Raw genomic sequence first — 19,090 nt, forward strand, 5'->3', positions numbered from 1 at the left:
TGCATGATAAATGTAAAAACATTATTTACATATACATGTAGATATAAAAGTAAACACTGCATATCAAATTCTTAATTGAATAATATTAAATTAATAAGGACGGTGATACTGTTTCTACAACAACCCAAGAGCGGCTTTGGTTATTCGTTAACCTAACTCGACATTAAAGACAAATTACCGCGTCTGGAGCCGGTTCGGCTGTGGCAGTTGCGCACAGAAATGCAATGGTAGCGATCGCCAATGTGAGGGCCATGTTAAACACGAGTCTTGTAGTTCTCATGTTCGCGTCTATGTTTCGACTGTTTTGAAATCAAGTTTCGCAAGCTTATTTATACTTGGTCGGTAATCGAATCGGATAATATATCGTTAAAGAACATATAAAAAAATCATGTATGTATATCGTTGTTTACGTGACTTGTACGCTATTAACTACGATTTCAAGATTTAACGGTGCTCAATATATCGTAGAAACGGATTACAAAATTTACTTCGTTTATCTTTGTAGTTTCATTCGAATGTCGCTTTGGTGCAGTCGGACACGTCGAAAATAACAGTGCTCATAAAGGTTAAGGTTTTGGATCATGGGGATGACAAAAACTCTGGTCGAATGAATTTTCAAAGTAAACATTTTATTTCCATAATTGCTGTCACACGTTGAGTAAAAGATTCCACATTGTGTAGAGTCAAAAGTGCATGGATATTAGGTTACCATGCTTTAGTCAACAGTCTAGCTTCATTTGCAAGGTGAATTTTTTATTTCCATAATTTCGATTATACGTACACGAAACAGACTCAAAAAGTGCATAATTGGTTTACTCTTTTTTTTTTTCTGACATGGTTTATTTTATTTACGACCCACAAGGGATCCTAGGAGTTTCGGATTCAAAGGATCTGCGTTCTTGAAATAAAAGGAAAATTTGTATACATTTCAAATGAATCTCAGCGAATAATTCGAATAACGTTCATGTGGAGAAATATATTACCGCATCCGGTTCAGCTGCTGCATACGGAACAGACATAAATATAATCGCCACCGAAACGGCCACGGCGAACACCAATTTCATGGTTTTCATTGTCATGTATTTTCTCGTTGACTGTTGCACAGGGAACCATTCCGATGGTATTTATAGTTGAACAATAACGATAACTTCTGTCCATAAATACGCGGGAAATAAAAAAAAAAAAATTTTGTTACCCATATCCTTCGTACGGATAAGCGCAATCACGAATACTTTCGCGGTGATCGACAATCGGTAACGGTACCGTCACATTTGTTATAAATCACATCGATATGACGAATAATGTTCGTAACATATTTATCCACGGAAAGACGTAAAACGGGAAACGTTAACATTTAACGACGCATTAACATTCATTTCTTTCTCAGTTAGATAGGTTTCTCAGGACGAATAATAAAGTTCAAATTCCTCGTTATTACATTGAGAAATTACCACTTTGCTGGCAACAGAGTTTTTGCGTTTGCAAATATAGAAATTTAGGTGTCCTAAAATATTTAGAAACTACCGCATAACTTTTCTTTGTCAAACTTTACATTTATTTATTTATTTAGGGGTTAATTCCTATTAGAATAGAAGATAAAAAAAATGTAAATATGTTTATATAAAAGGAAGTTTACATATAGTTTACATATAGGAAACCGATTTTTCTCTATTTTTAACTATTCCAGTTCTTATTTAAGAAAGACATACCACTACAATAATCGCTTTTGTTTTTGGAAAGTCGTACTATAGTCATCCAACATTAAAGTGTTAATAGTTAACAAGTTAAAAGTTAAACTGTGTTCGCTTATGGGTTTAACGTTATTCGACGATGAATTATAACAAAAAGAACACCCGAAAGGATGACACGATCGGGAAGAATCGACGTAAACGTCGAATCGTTCGGAAAGATGGCCGCTGTTCGACACGGAGAAGAAAGCGTCAGAAAGCGTTGCTTTGCATGGATCGATGTTACTTTCGATTATCTCGAGGTTCGCCTGGGTGGTTGGTCTGGTTTCGCGTCGACGCTCTCTGACCCTCACGGCTGAAAACGGTTTTCCCACTAAGGGACGCGTCGTATTACGACGTACACGGGGTGTCTAGACTACGAGAAGTCGTTTGTAAAATATGCTAACAGAAGGTGAATAAAGTGGTTTTCCAAAACGACGAAAAATGTCGAGCGACGAGGAAGCCGAGGTGGCCACCAGAGGGGAGGTGGAGAAGGAAACGGAGACCGAGGAGGATCTGCGAATTTTCGAGACTCTCTGTATATCGTCCGCTGGAAAGGTCGTCACTTCCGTTCATCGCAGGCGAGATTTATCAAAGAGATCGAACACGCACTGATTTATAGCACAATCTCTATTTCTCGCAGAAAAAAAAGAACGCTTCCACCGCACGTATATACGCACACGAGTTGATCGTATCGAACGAACGTTTGTAGCTTTTATCAGCGTGGCTGGTGGTCTCGCCAGCACCGCTGGGTACATCAGTTTTCCTGTTCGAGGCTACAGTAAATACTCGATGAGTGTTCGAAGGTTTTTCGGCATTGAACGTTAAATATTTCATAAACTAATGGCTATATACGGCTGAAACAAATATCATTATATATCATTATTTTCTTATATTTAAGTCACTTTACAAAAGGGTTATTCCCGTTTATATACAGTAAAATATATAAATAAATGAATAAATCATTGACTTCAGAATTCTAAGCACTATCACTGTGCTAAACCTTATTAAATGTCAGTGTTACACGTGGGTATCTCTCCTTGTCAGTGCCGAGGAGCCTTCGAGAGCATTCATTGAGGATTTACTGTATTTGAAATAGGGTCGACAGTCGATAGTAACTGATGATTTCTATCTAATGACGTTTCTTATATGGGAGAAGATCGACGAACGAACCTTTCTCTATGCTTTTCTATGTTTCTGTTGGATTACATTCGATCATGAGATGTATCATGGTGTTCACCGTTTCCGTGGTATCGCACGTGCTCAGCTGAATCGAGAGGGTATCGACTCACGCGCAGAGTAAAGGCCTCGGTTGCCATAGCGTTGCACAGAATCGATTCCACCTGTCGTCGTGCACACCTTCCTGTCGCACAGTGCTTCGATTGATGTTAACTAGCCGTGCAAAACGCATAATTTATTACCGCCAGGAAAAGTACTCGATGTATTTTGTAATATCTAGACAATAAGGAACAATTGAATTTTATTGTTGGATTACCTAAAATTTCTGCTTTATCGATAAGAATGAATTAGTACTCTAAATAATACTTTTAATAGATTACACGAGCACCTCATAAGAGTTCTTCCTTAAAATTACTAGTGATGAATAGTATTAATTGAATCTCTGAATTTACTATAATTAACCTCAAATTTAAAATTTATGATGAAACCACCCGACGAATATATGTAGTATTATTTAGACTAATTTATTTACTGGAAGCTTTCAATAAACAACAATAAACGCGAAGATTGTTGTCACTGATATTAGAGTAGTATATATAATCATTCTCCTAGATCATAATTAATTTGAATAAAGGTAAAAAAAATAGTTCTGTCCAGCTAACATCTGTAATCGCAACACTGTGCATCGGTAGCCCTCCCCAACAACAACGTTCGACCTTTCACGATATCATCGTGTCGCGTTAAACCTTAGCAAATCCCCGAAATTTATGGTCCCGCAATGATCGATCGATCTCGATCGACTCCCAACCAGAAGCTTCTGTTGAAGAGACAAACAAATATACTAGTTTTACTCTTTTCAAATGTATTCTCGGAATTGTTCTAATCTAAATGGGGGGTTCCCTATCGAGCCAGAAATCGTGAAAAATTACAAGCACCCGCCACATCTACAGTTCGCGGTGTGAACGTGTTCTCTGGGTACATACAAGTTTAAGATCCGACACTGTGCCTTATCTTACTCGACGAAGAAATGATACGGAAACTCGATGTCAGAATTCGATTGTTACGTGGCAACAAGATACGATCGTGTATTTTCAATTTTTTTTATTGTCATTCGTGTCTGGTTAATTGCGTTACGGTTACAAATACACGATACGTCCGTGTATCGATGACGCGTGGTCGTCGACGATAATGGAAGGATGATCGAAACGATAGCATCGTTGCAAAGACGTACACCGTCCATGGTACCACGATCCTAGTACTAGATACAAGTGGCTGCTAAAAATTGCTAAAAGCTAAAAGAACAGAATATTTTTATGCAAGAAAATTTGTAATATCGCCAAATTTGAAGAAGCATAGCAAGAGTTTATTGGTATTACAGTGAACTCCTGATTATTGCCGCTCGATACACTGCCACGCGAGTCACTTCCCCTTCGCACTCTCGAAACATTGCCGTTTCTGAGAGTAATTCCTCTCTTACAACCCCAGCCGAGGCAATATATAAAGAGTCCACTGTACATATTCTTACAAATATACGTTGAAATCTCAAGCCGGAAACTTTTTAGCAGCCACTGTACATATGGTTCATTTGCTGAAAAAATTAGATAACTCTAAAATTTGCAGTTTTTGAGTTACTAGTGTAGAAAACACTATTAACTGTATTCTGTAAGTGAGCTTCGAAAACTTACCACGTCAGGACCGTCACTTTAAGACTGACAGAAACATTCAAAGTCCTAATTTTTATACACGCTATTATTATTATTATTATCGTCTTCTTTGAGCAATTATGCCATTATTGTAGCAAACGAGCATTATGTACCAGGTGAATTTTGTAGTGACCTTCGTACCTGGACGTGTCCCGATGAAGCCGAGTCACGTAAACCCGCGTCTCGTGAACCGACGAAACAACTTTCGACACGCTTCTGCTGGAATTCATGGAATCTTTGGAGTTGATTCGACCGTTGCAGTCGAATATTCCACTGTTAACGGTGACATGTCGAGCATCGTTGTCGAAAGATTCGGATCAGAGTAAATCGGGCCACTATCGGATGTAAGCAATCTAACACGCGTGTGTGTGTGTTTGTGGAAGTGTTCGAACGAGTCGTAATATCGATTGTTTTCACTTGAAATTCGATCCGACCCGACGCAACGTGACGCAACAGTGTGGAAGTTTGCTACCGAGACGCTCCACGACGTTCTCGATTCCCTCGATATCGGCTTTAAGTTAAACCGAACGATGTTTTAATCACCGAAACCTCTCGCGCGTGGGACGTAATTACGAGGCGACGGTATCATGCATGGTTCGTTGCAGCTAATGCCATTCATCGATCGAGACAGCGATGCGTGAATAAAAACGAATCGGGAGAGAGCAATTATACACTACCGTTCATAAATATTAGAACATCTGGTCAGTATGAAGAAAGTATGATGATTCGTGAAAATGATATATTCTAGGCCACGGTTATTAGAGCTGCAATATTTTCTAAACAATATTTATTTTAGACTTTCACCAATTTCGTAGTGTCTTGTAGCATTTACCGCATACTTTGGTCGTAGCACCTAACGGCATCTTAACCCTTTAACGCCCGTACCCTTATTACAAATGATTAGATTGATATATATGTTGTATCTTGTCATTCCGAAGTCGAAAATGTCGATATTAAACAGACGTGTTTTCTTCATTTTAACTTTTTTGTACAAAGGTGTTATTGCCCATTTACACACAATTAAATAAATAAGTAAATGTTCGATAAGTGTCCCAGTACTTATGAACAGGAGTGTACGTAGATGCGAATTTCTGTGTTCTCCCACTCTCTTTCGTTTTTAGTAGTCGAATAGCCTCGAAAGTGTATCATATGGAGATATGAAATTTCTTGCCTCAGGTCCGCCATGATGAAGCGATGACTCACGAGCTGACAACCACCTTGAGGAGCGAGCTGGCTGCTCTGGAGTACAAACGGGACCGTCTGGTGTCCGAGGTAAACCAATCCGCCAAAGCGAAACCTTTCTTCCTATCGATCGATCATGTTAATTCATGTGTCCACGTCGTGGTGCAGCTCCAAGAGATGAAAAGCCTCGTGAGATCGCGCGATCAACGAATCGTGGAGCTACAGATGGAGGCCGATCAGCTTCGGGAACAAGCTGCCCGACAGAACGCCATCGTGTCGAGTCTTAAAAATCGTATACAGGTTGCTCATTCCCTGTATCCTTTTTTTTTTTGTTTCTTTGTTCTTATTTTTCGATCGATTCTATGTAGTAGAAAAGATCTACAATCGTGTACCGTGATACCAGGAATTGGAGGAACGCGAGAGAAATCTTTACGCGACCCACGGCCGGCACGAGATCACGATACAGGGTTTGCAGCGTGATCTGAAGTATCGCGAGGAGAAGATACGGGAATACGAGAAAAAGATTCGTCACCTGGAGCTGAATATATCCGAAGACTCGTGAGGTGATTTGAAACAAGTTTCTCCTTAGCAAAAATGTTCCCCGAGGCTTCGTATAACGAGATATTCACGAAAAACCGCGACCAATCAGAGCGCGTGTCTGCCAGCCGAGCTTCCACGGTAGGCTTGGCTACGCGCTGCGATTCGTAGTCAACGCGACCGCGGATGCTCGGCCGACAGACCAGCGCTCTGATTGGTCGGAGTTTTTCGTTAGTATCTCGTTAACAAAGCCTCGGAGAACATTTTTGCTATGGAAAAACTTGTTTCAAATCACCCCACAAGTCTCTCACTTCCAGTTCCTCCAATATTTTTGTTACACCCTTTATATTCCTTTTGATTTCTCGACGATCCTTGGTATCGACCTTACTTACCGATCTCTTTGATACACTCGTTCGAAGGACTTTGCACGGCAATTGGCGCACGCGTTGAACCTCGAGTACTGCGAGACTGTTCATCCCAGCGTCGAGATGGTGATCCAGAAAGCAGAGGAACTGGTCCAGGAGGCGAATCGTCTTCGGGCTAAAACCACGAACGTCGAGACCCAATTGTCCACCGTTCAGACGGACTTCCGAAGCTGTCGTGACGCTCTGGATCGCGCAGTCGCGGACAAGGAATTGCTTCATCGACAGATATCCTCGCATTTGCTCGATTTGGACCGTTTGAAACAGGTACCATATGTTGGGGTAACTTTGACTCGGTCAGGATAACTTTGGTAATTATTCGGAATAGGTCAATCCTCACCGATTTCAATGACCTTGAGATACGTTGTCAAGGTCATCATTCTGAATAACCTTTCCCTATACGTGTTACCTTGACAACATATTTCAAGGCTATTGAAATCGCCGAGGATGCACCTATTCCGAATAATTTTCATAACTTTATCCTGAAGTCGGAAAATAATCATTTGCGATTTTTGCAGCTCTGAAAATTATTAAATTCAGTTGATTTTTACGTAAAACGGTATTTCACGTAAAAATATTAGATACACAAATTAATTAGTGGCCTTCTTTACATAGATTCGTTGTTTATTTATGAAATGCCAAAGTACAGTCTAGTCTTGAAAATTAATAGTTCCTATCACTTTCGACATATTTACGCTATTTCTGGGGCAGTTAGTTGAATCAAAATTCGAAAACATGTTCGCGGTTTTTAGTTGTTGCGACCCAACGCAGGTAACATAAATTTCAGTACTTTCCGAAGTACACCACTTTTTCCCCTAGCAGAAGTCAAGTTGCACGTCAGTGTACATTGCACACTCGAACTAGAAACATACATAGACTTCTTTTTACGACAGAACTCTCTGAAGTGTAACTGTTTAATAGGACAAAGAGTGCCTAGAGATGCAGTACAGAGTCGCTGAAAGGGAACTGAACGATCTTCGGGACAAACTGGTGAACGCGAACAGGAGCATCACGAGCGCGACCGGAAACATATCCAGCCAAGAAACGCTGATCTGCCAGTTGAGAGGTAAGAATCACCCTGTATAACAGTTATCCACTGGTACGTGTTTATTTACTGGTGCATCTCCATCCTATGCACAATGGATTGGTCGTCCAGTTGAACGCGAAACAATGCCAAGATTCGTCTGCGTTCGCAGATGATCTGAAGCACCGGGAGGAGAAGGTGCAACGGTTGCAGAGCGAGTCGCGACACATGCTCGAGTCGTTCGCGATATTGGTTAGCGGGCCGAACCGATACGTCGAGTCTCACGAGAACGCCATCAAGGATCGTATCAGGGAGATATTGGCCGAGAACAAGGATCAGGCTCTTGTATTTCGTCTTTTAATTATCCGTAACTAGAGACCCTTTAATCAGAGTCACGAAATCACGTCCAAGTTACGTCGATGAACGCCATTTTTGGGCAAGAGTGTGAAAATGTAAATTGCGGTATATGTGTAGAACGTTGCTTTGAAGCATTATAATTGCTATATTAGAAAAATAATTGCACGAAATTGTACCAATTCATCGCAGGAAGGCTATACAGTATGTCCTCGATGAGTGCGACACGAACAACTGCGTTATTACCACCATTGAGGGGCTCCCCTTCTGGAACCAATCAAAAAGTAAACAGAAACTAAGCAGAGGCTTGGCTTCGTGCAGAAGAAAAATTTATGAGAGGTTGAGAACGTTTGCGCCCTGCCATGAATGCTCCGAAGCGGACCCGAGTACGTCGCACTCATCGAGACATTATTGTATTATAAAAATGTTAAATGAAAATTATGTTATACAATTATGTTACCCGATGATAACAGCAATTAGCAATGAAATTAGTTGACAAGTTTAAATTATATAGTTTCAGTACAGCGTAATTCAGATGATGTATCTCAGTTTATTTCTGAAATAGATTTGTTTTGAAACGTGATTTCGTGACTCTGATTACGAGGTCTCTATCCGTAACGTTATGCAAGCATCGTAGATGAACAGAAGATTCGTGACAGGTTTCTGAAAATCTCGTCGTCTCCCCTCTCTGTCTTTCTCCCACATCTAGAATATAGAGAACTTGCGGGAGAAAGTGACCGTGGCGACGGAATCGACGAATCGACAGACGGAACTGATCGAGACCACTGTCTCGAAGATACGGAATCTGGAGGAGGAACGATCGAGCCTCGAGAACAAAGTTCGCAAACTGGAATCCGAATTGACCGGTTGCGAGTTATCGAAAGAATGTTTGAGCAGAGATAAGCAGGCGGTAATAAATCAGATATTACGTAAATATGTATGCATCTATATCGAGGTGTTCCACATTCTGGCGTTTATATGTATTACCTGACAGGGGAGGACGATTCTTCTCGAGCTGGACGTATCTTTTTGTAAATATTTCATACAGTTATTACTAGACTGCGGATGTTAATGCATTTATAGCATTCTTTAACTTGAAAAGTCCAATAAAATAAATAACAAAACAAATGTTTTTAAATAAATGAATAAAATTCAGATAAAATAAAGATTTTAATAACGTTTAGTACTATATGTATTTGTTATTATTAACGTAGTAAAGCCTTTAGTGCAAAATTGAAAATTTTGCTCTATTTGAATTTTTAAATATTAATATCTGAAATTATGAATTTACGTAAACGTACGCAGTCTAGTTATCACTGTTGAGGCTTCAAAATTAGTTTTTTCAACGTTTCGCAAGCATTGCAGCTAGCTGCATCAGGGGGTCGAATGACATACCGATACACAGCTGCAATGCTTGCGAAACGTTGGGAAAATAATTCCACTAGCATACGGTCCACATCCGAAAGTTATAGGAACACTGGGATTGCTCGTTGAGTTTAATTACTTACGAATTAATTCTTTATACTTAATGCGTAAAACTATCTTTTTTTTTAACGAAAGTCATGTTAGAACGAAAACTGTCTTTGGCTGAATTAATTTCTTACTGTATTTCAGTTCGCCACGTTCCTGGATCGACTTGGAAAAGCGATGCAAATGGACGAGATCTCCGAGGGTATGGGCCTCGAACTACAGACCGAGTCGCTGTTGGTGCGAGCCGAGCAATTGGTTCGACTGGAAACCGACAAGCTGGTGGACAAGGTGCAAATATAACGATTGAAATCCCTTAAGTTGACTTTCAAGGCGTCACACGGTCTCGAATATTGTTGTTGTGCACTTTTTCGTTCCCGCAGTATCCGTACTACACCACTCTACCGAGGATTCGACGCGAGCGGTCCTTCCATGAGCTTTCTTCTACGAAAGAAGTAAGCCTTTCGCGTCACGAAATCGCCTCCCATAATATCTGTGGTCGTTAGGAGAAACGCCGATATTTCGAGATATTTTCGTTTAATGTTCTGAACACCGATTCGTTTTATCAGTAATATTTCCTTGTTCGTTTTTTACAATATAAATGTATATTTCCTTCACTTTGCATAATATTCTTCTTTCTAAAATACAAGTTACACGTTCATGTGTCACGCGGTATGTAATAATGTGCATGAGTAATCGTCGTATTGTCAAAAATTTTTGGACTTACGTTGTTTTGCTAAATGCATATGAATTGAATATTGGACTTCGGTAAAAGTGCACTATTTCTTTCCAAGCATTTTTTTTTTTATCAATACATAAATCCTAAATTCTACAGCTCGAGTAATGCATGATCTGAAATTTTTGGAAATTGTGACGTTTTTCCTTACAGCCGCACGATATAGCTGCCCGTAATTGCCATAATTTCGCGCGATCCCATGGAGTTACATACGTAGATTTTTTAGAAACGTGTCAGAGACTGGCTTATCGACTAGCTGATCTTGTAGTCTCAGCTACGACTATAAGCAGTTTGCTTACAGTCGTCAGCGAGCTGTTTCTTTTTCCCTTTGTTTCCATGTCCAGACCTCGGTGGTCTATCAGCTGCAACGTCGCGTGAGAACGCTTCGGGAGCAATTGCAGCGCAGAGATCTCCATCTGGATCTTCTTCGTAGAAAGCTGTCGCTGCAGGAGGACAGCGTACGGATGAAATCATTGCTGCAAACCGAAAGGGACGAGGCGAACATTCGGTACGGCTTCCAATAAACACACACGATTTATTTTACCTTTCGTTCGACACTAGAACTACCAACACTGAACGTACACTAGAATAGATTTTTATAATACATCAATATCTGAAGTATACAGGGTGCTGCATTTAAGTTGACATATAGAAATATCATAAAAACAAAACATTTCATAAGAAAGTACCTATCTTAGACAAAAGTTGTTTGGTTTTGAGGGGGAAAGAGAATCACAGTATTTATTTTCAATCTGGTGAACGTTTTGAAGGTGATTTGATGGTCAACTTCGTTTTTTTAAATGGATAAAGAAATTTAACAAAAGTTCAGCCGTGAATTTTGTGTTGTTTAAAGGGCGAAGAAGCTGATGAAGCAGATCGATCGTTTGCAGGCACAATTGTCGGAAGAAAAATTGCGGAATCGCGAGCTGAGCTCGCAATTGACAGAGGCGGCTGATTACAAGGCGCGTATACGATTGCTTTTATCGATGTTTATCGGCTCGATGATAATCTTCGAGCTGAGACTGCATAGGCGTGTGTACCGGTGGTGCTTCGTGGTTTCTTAGAACGGGCGATTTCTCGGAACGCAGATAGCCGCTTTGGAGCGGAGCCGTAAGATAGAAGAGCTCCAAAAACGTCTGGTCGAGAGCGAGACGTTACGGACGCGTTCCAACCGAAAGTTGACGCTGCTCAAGGAGCAGCTTCGTAGCACGACTGAGACTGCTGACCAAGAGAGATCCATAAACGATCATTCGTTGCAGTTGCTTCGAAACGAATTGGCTCAGGTCAAGCAGAATCTCTCTGAGATTACCAAAAGGGAATCCCAAGTATGATTTTCGTGTAACGTAAAACGTGGAAACACCGCGTGAACCGACACGTAACGCACGCTTAGCCGTGGAACAAGCAAATCGTTCGCTTCCTGTTGCAGCTGCAAAGCTTCCGTATCTCCGTGGTCAAGTTATTGTCCGAGCCAATCTGCACGCCAGACTACGAGATAATTTCGCGGCTGCAGAAAATGGTCGCGGCGCATCGGGACTTCACGATGCTGTCGCGTAGATACGACGAACCATTGGACACCAGTCCGTCTAGATGTACAAGGTAACACATAACAAACGTTTTACCACCGACGAGGTATAAGAATAGACTTTTCATCTTATGGGAGTTGGTGGTTTACCAAATACTGTAGTACCGACACCTTAAAAAGCCCGTGACTTTAGCGACCTCTACGTTATGAGAACGGTAAATCTGCGGTGGGTAGTGACACTAAAAAGGAAATGAGTTAACGTCGCCCCAGAAAAGTGGGTCGAATAAATGTCTACTCCTGTACCTCGTCTGTGGTTTTACGTTTTCCAATTTTCCATATCGTTTCGTTGAAGCATATTTTTCACGAGTCCATCAATATTGGGATTCGGTTTGTTGTTCGTCTGGCAGCGTTCATCCCGTTCATCCCCCGAGATCACCTGGGTCACGATGCACCCGTTACGAGGACAGCGGTTTCGCGGACCCGCCGGATCTCCACGATATCGAAGACGAGTATAACAAACGACCGGTTCGAAGCAGCCTGCTCCCTTGACCAGACGATCCGAGAATTCGATTCCACGACGCTATAGTGCGAGATAAATTTTCGGAATCTTACGATCGAAATCGCGATCTGTAACGGTGTTACGTAAAGCGTCGCGTTTACGTTGCGTAAACGTGTGACTTTTACGTGGAGGGATGCAAAAAACACAATCGAACAAAGGATTCAATGACAATACATATATATATATATATATATATATATATATATATATTATTTGATCGGGCTTCTCTCGAAATAACCTTAATGCGAAATGGATAGTGTAGAATGAACAATTAATGGAGAATCTCAAGTGTATCGTGTTTCCTATCTTCTGTGAAACAAAAGAAGTGTTAAGTGTTTCACTGATATCCTTGAATCGGTCACGATTCAGTCATTTTCCCATCAATATAATCTGAACGATAGTTTTATTACATAGGTTGCTTATAAAAAAATAATACCGCTAAGGCAATTATTTTTAGTGGATTTTGCTCGGTATAGATATTAGGGTCGCGGGTAACGTCGACGTACACAGAGGAATGGCCTCCGCGTTTCGCACCTGCGACACGTTTATACATTATGGAAGTCGAATTGCGCCCGACCCAGAAATTTGTGCCGGAAGGAAGGTCAAAACAAATCCCGAAGCGGACGACACGAGTCCTCGAGAGGCTTTCTCCGTTGGAGCTTTCACCCGATTCCACAGTTCCGTTCCGCGAATCTCGTTTTATGGGTCAGACGTGCGAGAGGCGGTCGTCTGTATACTCGTCAGACGGAAACGAGACGGAGGTGTTGCTTGGTTGCTCTAATCGGTGACGAATCATCGACGAACCAGTTATGCAAATAATAACTGATTTCGATCGAACGATCATCCCCGTGTATTCTTGTTCGACGAACTGACGCGAATTTGTTACTTCATTAATATACATATTGGTTACCAATATCCGAACGAATGAATTATGCAAATTGGATTTAGTTATATTTTCCTTCATGCAACGATTCGAGGCCGTTTGTTATCAGGATTTTCATGCGAAATGGTATTTTCTAAAGCAATTTATACAGAGAAGAGCAAATGTAGGAATTTCTTTTCTTGAGTATCATATTAGGTTCGGAATAAACTAGAAAACTGATTGGATCTGATGAAAGTTTGTATTTTACTGTATTTTACAGACCCCTATAGGCTATAAATGGATAAAATCCGCAGTCTAGTAATCACAGACTTCTATATAAGTACTAGGCAGCTAAATTCCTTATATATCGCTTATATAAAATGTACCCAAAAAGCATGCACAACAGTATCTCATTCTGCTTCAAGTATATTTTCTTTGCTTTCCGCGGGAAATGAACGACGAAACGTATGAACTAGCAGAAAGTCCATTTTCATTATGGTCTGTGAAACTTTTAAAACGATTACGCTACTACGAGTGGAAAACCACGGAGAAATATTACATTCTTTTTGTACCCGAGGATCGATGGGGGCAACTGCATGAATGCTCTCGGAATTTTTATTTTCGTAACGACCACGATAACACGAACACGATTATCTCTGGATATCTGAAAATTGCGTATAGTTTCTTTTTCCTCGGAAGAGTCTTTATCGTTCTGGGAATCCTTGCATGCAACATATAATTTCGTTCGCTTTGCGTTCAAATAATTTCATTTTTATCGGCAAGATTTTTCGTTCGGAATTCGAAACATTCGACGGAGACAGAAATGGGGGACGATATTGTTGTTCAGTCCGGAAAGAATTGGCAAAACAGAGTGCAATTTAATATACCACCGTATTATATAGACATAGACGACTCGATCGAGAGTAGTAATTTTAATCGACACTATTTCGCTCTACATCGAACTCCTTAGAAGAAATGCGACAGAGCACAATTATTACGCGTGCATGGATATCTTATCATTCTGATTAATAGAATCTAGTTTATCAATTATATTCAAAATAAACTGTCCTCCGAGTTCATAGTTCAAGTGTACCACATTTTACTCGTACACGTACAAATCGATTCGCTTAGATTCCGAAGGAAGAGGAAAGACAAATATTTTGCTTCAGGAATGCTTGTATATTATCAGTATCATAAGCTTACAGTTTCGACAAATATCCTGGATTGCTTATCCCTTCAGTACTTTGGCCAGTACATCTTTCCATCCTGCTACAGGATCTGCGTCCTGAAGGAAGGAATACGACGAATATTACGAAAAAAATTCTATTAAACATCAACGAAGTGCTCTACTCACCGCATCTGGCGAAGGATCAGCTTCGGGCTCCGCGTTGGTCATGCAGACAAACACAATCACTAACATAACTGCGATGTTAAACAAGAACTTCAAGTCCACCATATTTCTCGTTGCTTCTTCTTTCGGTTTCTTGTTCTGCTCCTGATTTCTCTTTGCTTTGTCGGTGTTACCCGCGTTTCTAATATTTATACCGAGGAAAATCCACTAAAACAGTTGTCTTGGCAGTATTATTTTTTTACGAGCAACCTGTATGATAAAAATAACATTTAGATTGGATTTATGCGTAGATTACTGCGTCGTCACCGGTTCAAGGATACTAGTGAAACACTCGAAGATAAGAAATAAACTTGAGTTTTTTCTTTGATTCTCATTGCCATACTGTCCATTTTGCATTCCAGTTGTTTCTGGAACGGCCCACTGGTAATACCTAAAATTACTAAAATGGAGAAACGACAAGTTCCTGTTCGATGGAATACCGTATACTCGCGATTGAAACATTTAAACGTTCCGTAAGTATTTCCTCACGTCTTTTCACTGTTTTCTTCTAAGTTGCATCGACTTCTGAGAATGATCTTCCGGTTTGAAAGCTTCGAGAGAGGAATTGTTCACTATGGTCGATCTAAACAGAATGAAATGACACACGAGTTTCGAAGAATCAAGGAATGTCTGCAAAAAAAAGAAGATAATCGACAACGTTTAAGTGAGATTTTCCTGTTTTGCCTTCCCTGGATGATAACGACGGATTTATATTACATTGTTGAAAAGTAATTCAATTTTCTTCACGATAAAGTCTTCTAGATAGTTAATTATTTTTATCGGCCAATAACGGGTGTATCGATTGTATCTTTGTTTTCGCATTTTTTTCGAAAACGAACGTTTTGCTTGTCACGTGAAATTGCCGTTTACAAGAAGTTCATGCCTATTCGATGAACGATTCTTAAACGACGATCGAATAATAAAGATCGTATGAAAAAAATGTATCTTTAGACACATATGAAACCCGATATTGCAGTAAACGAACGGGAAGCTTGGTGACTTGATGAATATTCGACGAAACTCTCGATGTAAATTCGTGCTTAAACTTTCGGTCCGATTCCTCAAGTTTCCATGCTCACCGGGAAAATTATTCCGATTCACAGCGTATATTTCAATTGCAAAAGAAAATTGTCTTTATCGAGAGAATTATCTTATCGACTCATCGATGACTAGACTTTATTTCTCTAACTGGAGAAAACGCGATGGACGAGCAGAAACAGATAAAGGGGAACAACGGATCTACGATATCTGACTTTTTACGTACGCGTTAATCGTGTCTCACCAAGGCAATGGTATTGATTGGAGGTCTCTATTGAGATAAGTATAAAGTTTATCGTGATAAGCAAGGGAAGAATATTCCTATTTCGCGAATCTCCACCGCACTTGCGTATGGGCGGTCACGGTATCAACATTCATCGTGGCACGAACATTTGGACAAACATGTTCAACAAGTACAAACCTCTGGTATTCCTGGCCCTTATTGGACTTGTCGCACTGCCCTCGGGTAATGTATCATTTCATGTACAAATTTGTGATTCGACGCGAAATCGATCTAAAATCTAAATAATACTCTTCGATTGTTATGAATATCTTATTTCTTTAAAGTGTTGCGCGCATATTATGATAAAAAAATTGTTCGACTACATATCAAAGCGAATGCTATACGTACATTGGTATAATACACCATTTGAATTTGAATTCATTGTATTGTCCTTGTAGTGACTTAATGTATGTTTCTCTTGGTTCATAAAATTAGATGCAGTGTTACGTATGCCCGCCTGGGGAAGATAGTGATTGTACCAAAGTACAGGACTCTCAGGTTAAGGAGTGTACACCTGATATAATGCCTTCGACACCCACTAGTCCGACTTCAGAAACGTCACCCACTAGTCCGACTTCAGAAACGTCACCCACTAGTCCGACTTCAGAAACGTCACCCACTGGTCCGACTTCAGAAACGTCATCCACTGGTCCGACTTCAGGAACGTCACCCACTGGTCCGACTTCAGAAACGTCATCCACTGGTCCGACTTCAGGAACGTCATCCACTGGTCCGACTTCAGGAACGTCATCCACTGGTCCGACTTCAGGAACGTCACCCACTAGTCCGACTTCAGAAACGTCATCCGCTGGTCCGGTTCCCACCTCGGCACCTGGTAATTCATATAATGGTTAGAATATGAATAACATTAAATAATTTCAGCAATATTTTGTTCTATAAATATTAAGGTACTCCGAGGCTATTGAGTGTGTTTGAAAGTTACCAAAAGTTTAACGGCATTAGCACATGTTATTAGATACTAATTTATCGTTTGAATTTATAATTTATGTTTGACTTCGTTGAATCCGGGGCATTTTGTTATCGTTATTATTATTATTATTTCACCTGAGATTGATTTCAATGTTCATGCTTCCCGTCTAAGGTATAACATTAAAAGGATTTATATTGTACATTCAACTCGGTGTATCGAACATATCACGAGTAAGCGATTGTTAGCAATATGCGTTGTTACATGTTTTTTTTGATAATACGTATGAGTCGTTTAATACAATTTTATTTACTTGTTACACAGCGAGGGAACGTAGGAGCGTGTTGGACCGATTTTCACGAAGACAGCCGTTCGAAGCTGATGACGTATATTGCTTCACGCGTAAAGGTAAGTAAAACGTTGATCGTTATACATATAATGTTTGCTTCGTCTCTTCATCGAAGTATTTTTCATTTCCTTTGATCTGATTCTTTAAACAATTGGTCATAGCCGGATCATTGATTGTTGTTCTTTTACAGTTAACGACACGGTGGTTGCGAGAGGTTGCGGAAACAAGGACATGCAGTGCACCGATGGTGAATGCGTAAAGTGTACCACCGACAAGTGCAACTCCGCATCGTCTACCACTGTATTTACATCGATGATTATGTTTGTAGTGGTAGCCATATTTATGACAAATTAATATTACTAATTTATTCGTTCGGAGCGGAAACCATTAGAAGAACTAACAAGATCTTACGAATGACTTATTGTGTCCTGAATTCATTATCATTTGCCAATTGTAGATTTAAAAAAAAAAAGACGGCAAAAGGCTGAAAAAGTTGATATCGACGCTCCAATTAGAAACTGCAGTGTAATTACCGATTTTATATAATTAAAGTATTGAATATCATTAAGCGACTTCGGTGCTGTTAGTTCCAACAAAAATTTGTACACACACGGGTGTTCGTTGTATCGTCTGGAAAATATCGGGCCAATGAATTTCGTTCACCGCGATTATGACAACTACCTATTACAATTAATTTCGTTCGATTTTTTCATTACACTCGGTCTGTACAGTAAATCATCGATGAGTTTTCGAAAGCTCCTCGGCACTGAACATTAAATATTGTAGGAATAATATTAAAGTGGTGGTTGTATTTCGTAGAAATAAAAGGTTTATTCTAAAATGTGTAACATAAAGAACTCGTTAGGACACGCTTACAACACTCTAGCTCTTAAGACACTCTCGCTCTGACTAACCTACCTCTTATACTATATCTTCTTTCATACGCGGTCACACTCGGTCATAGGTTCAGAATTCCAAGCACTATCACCGTGCTAAACCTCATTAAAAAGTAAACGTTACACCTGAGGGCCTCTCCTTGTCAATGCCGAGGAGCCTTCGAACACTCCTCGATGATTTACTGTATGCATACATCCACGAACCTTGCGTCCTATGTTGTTCGTACGTGTTTTCTGTGGTCTTACGCGAAGAAGCACGAACAGTTTCGAATCGATTAAGATTAGATCATCCGAAAATATGCGAAAACAGTTTACGTGACCGTGAATCTTTCAATATGAAGAAATATCCAATACCTGTAGGAACGGAAGGCAGGGCAAAAGCTTACTCCTGTCATGGAATTCTCGTTATTTGCTGTGTTACGGTGAATCAGAGGTATATTGATTATTCTCGAGGGTCACGCACTCTACAGAAAGGTGGAAATGAAACGGTAAATGAAAGTCTATTCACGACGGTTAATTAACTGTTCGGCTAAGCAGCCAGAACGACGAGCCGGTTCGCAGTAAGGGTAACGAACTCGACGGGTACATATACGTGTATACGCGTTCCGGCCATTATCCGTTCCGTCCCAAGCTTTCGATGCAAAACTTTTCTCGCGCGCGTATGTAACGCTGGTGGTTCGTTACGCTTGATTTTTAAAAGATAATTACCCCGTGTCACGACACTGTTCGTCGCACGAGATTTCTTTTCATTTTCCTATTACGACCATCGGCGTTTCGTTAACGTTTCGCCACGATTCCTGGACTTTATTTACGTTCCTCATCACAAATAACATTTCACCTGTATCTAAAATAGATACAGGTTGAATAGTAATCCTCGAGACTCTCCTCATTCGTCATAGATCGATGAGAAAAATCTGTAACAATTACAGTGT

General features: G+C 40.2%; 2 protein-coding genes and 2 long non-coding RNA genes across 4 annotated transcripts; 2 read left to right on the forward strand and 2 right to left on the reverse strand.

Moving 5' to 3' along the window:
- Nucleotides 1–608: 608 nt before the first annotated feature.
- Nucleotides 609–1,099, reverse strand: LOC107187275. Its single transcript, XR_001516205.1, has 2 exons — nt 984–1,099; nt 609–898 (listed from the first exon to the last, which is right to left on the reverse strand). It is a non-coding gene; the product is annotated as an uncharacterized LOC107187275 (long non-coding RNA).
- A 1,072-nt stretch (nt 1,100–2,171) lies between these two features.
- On the forward strand, nt 2,172–12,402 carry LOC107187141 (coiled-coil domain-containing protein 170). The gene is given in 15 exon segments (XM_015575149.1): nt 2,172–2,285; nt 5,786–5,881; nt 5,960–6,091; nt 6,195–6,368; nt 6,748–7,017; nt 7,672–7,816; nt 7,947–8,119; nt 8,838–9,038; nt 9,743–9,886; nt 9,979–10,050; nt 10,676–10,839; nt 11,185–11,293; nt 11,420–11,656; nt 11,758–11,927; nt 12,261–12,402. Coding segments are annotated over 15 exon segments (2,343 nt in total).
- A 2,030-nt stretch (nt 12,403–14,432) lies between these two features.
- Nucleotides 14,433–14,800, reverse strand: LOC107187261. Its single transcript, XR_001516201.1, has 2 exons — nt 14,629–14,800; nt 14,433–14,559 (listed from the first exon to the last, which is right to left on the reverse strand). It is a non-coding gene; the product is annotated as an uncharacterized LOC107187261 (long non-coding RNA).
- Nucleotides 14,801–16,053: 1,253 nt separating this feature from the next.
- LOC107187142 (cell wall protein DAN4-like) lies at nt 16,054–17,830 on the forward strand. The gene is made up of 4 exons (XM_015575151.1): nt 16,054–16,128; nt 16,421–16,820; nt 17,238–17,321; nt 17,453–17,830. Exons 1-4 carry the CDS (start codon nt 16,054–16,056, stop codon nt 17,614–17,616), a joined length of 723 nt encoding a protein of 240 aa, XP_015430637.1. The 3' UTR covers nt 17,617–17,830.
- The last annotated feature ends 1,260 nt before the right edge of the window (nt 17,831–19,090 follow it).

The sequence above is a fragment of the Dufourea novaeangliae genome, unplaced genomic scaffold (assembly GCF_001272555.1).
Source record: "Dufourea novaeangliae isolate 0120121106 unplaced genomic scaffold, ASM127255v1 scaffold99, whole genome shotgun sequence".
Taxonomy (NCBI): domain Eukaryota; kingdom Metazoa; phylum Arthropoda; class Insecta; order Hymenoptera; family Halictidae; genus Dufourea; species Dufourea novaeangliae.

Coding starts and splice junctions, on each gene's coding strand:
- LOC107187142 (XM_015575151.1), top strand. CDS start 16,054: ATGGGCGGTCACGGTATCAACATTCATCGTGGCACGAACATTTGGACA. Junction 16,129..16,420: donor TCAACAAGTACAAACCTCTG/GTATTCCTGGCC, acceptor TCATAAAATTAG/ATGCAGTGTTACGTATGCCC. Junction 17,322..17,452: donor ATATTGCTTCACGCGTAAAG/GTAAGTAAAACG, acceptor GTTCTTTTACAG/TTAACGACACGGTGGTTGCG.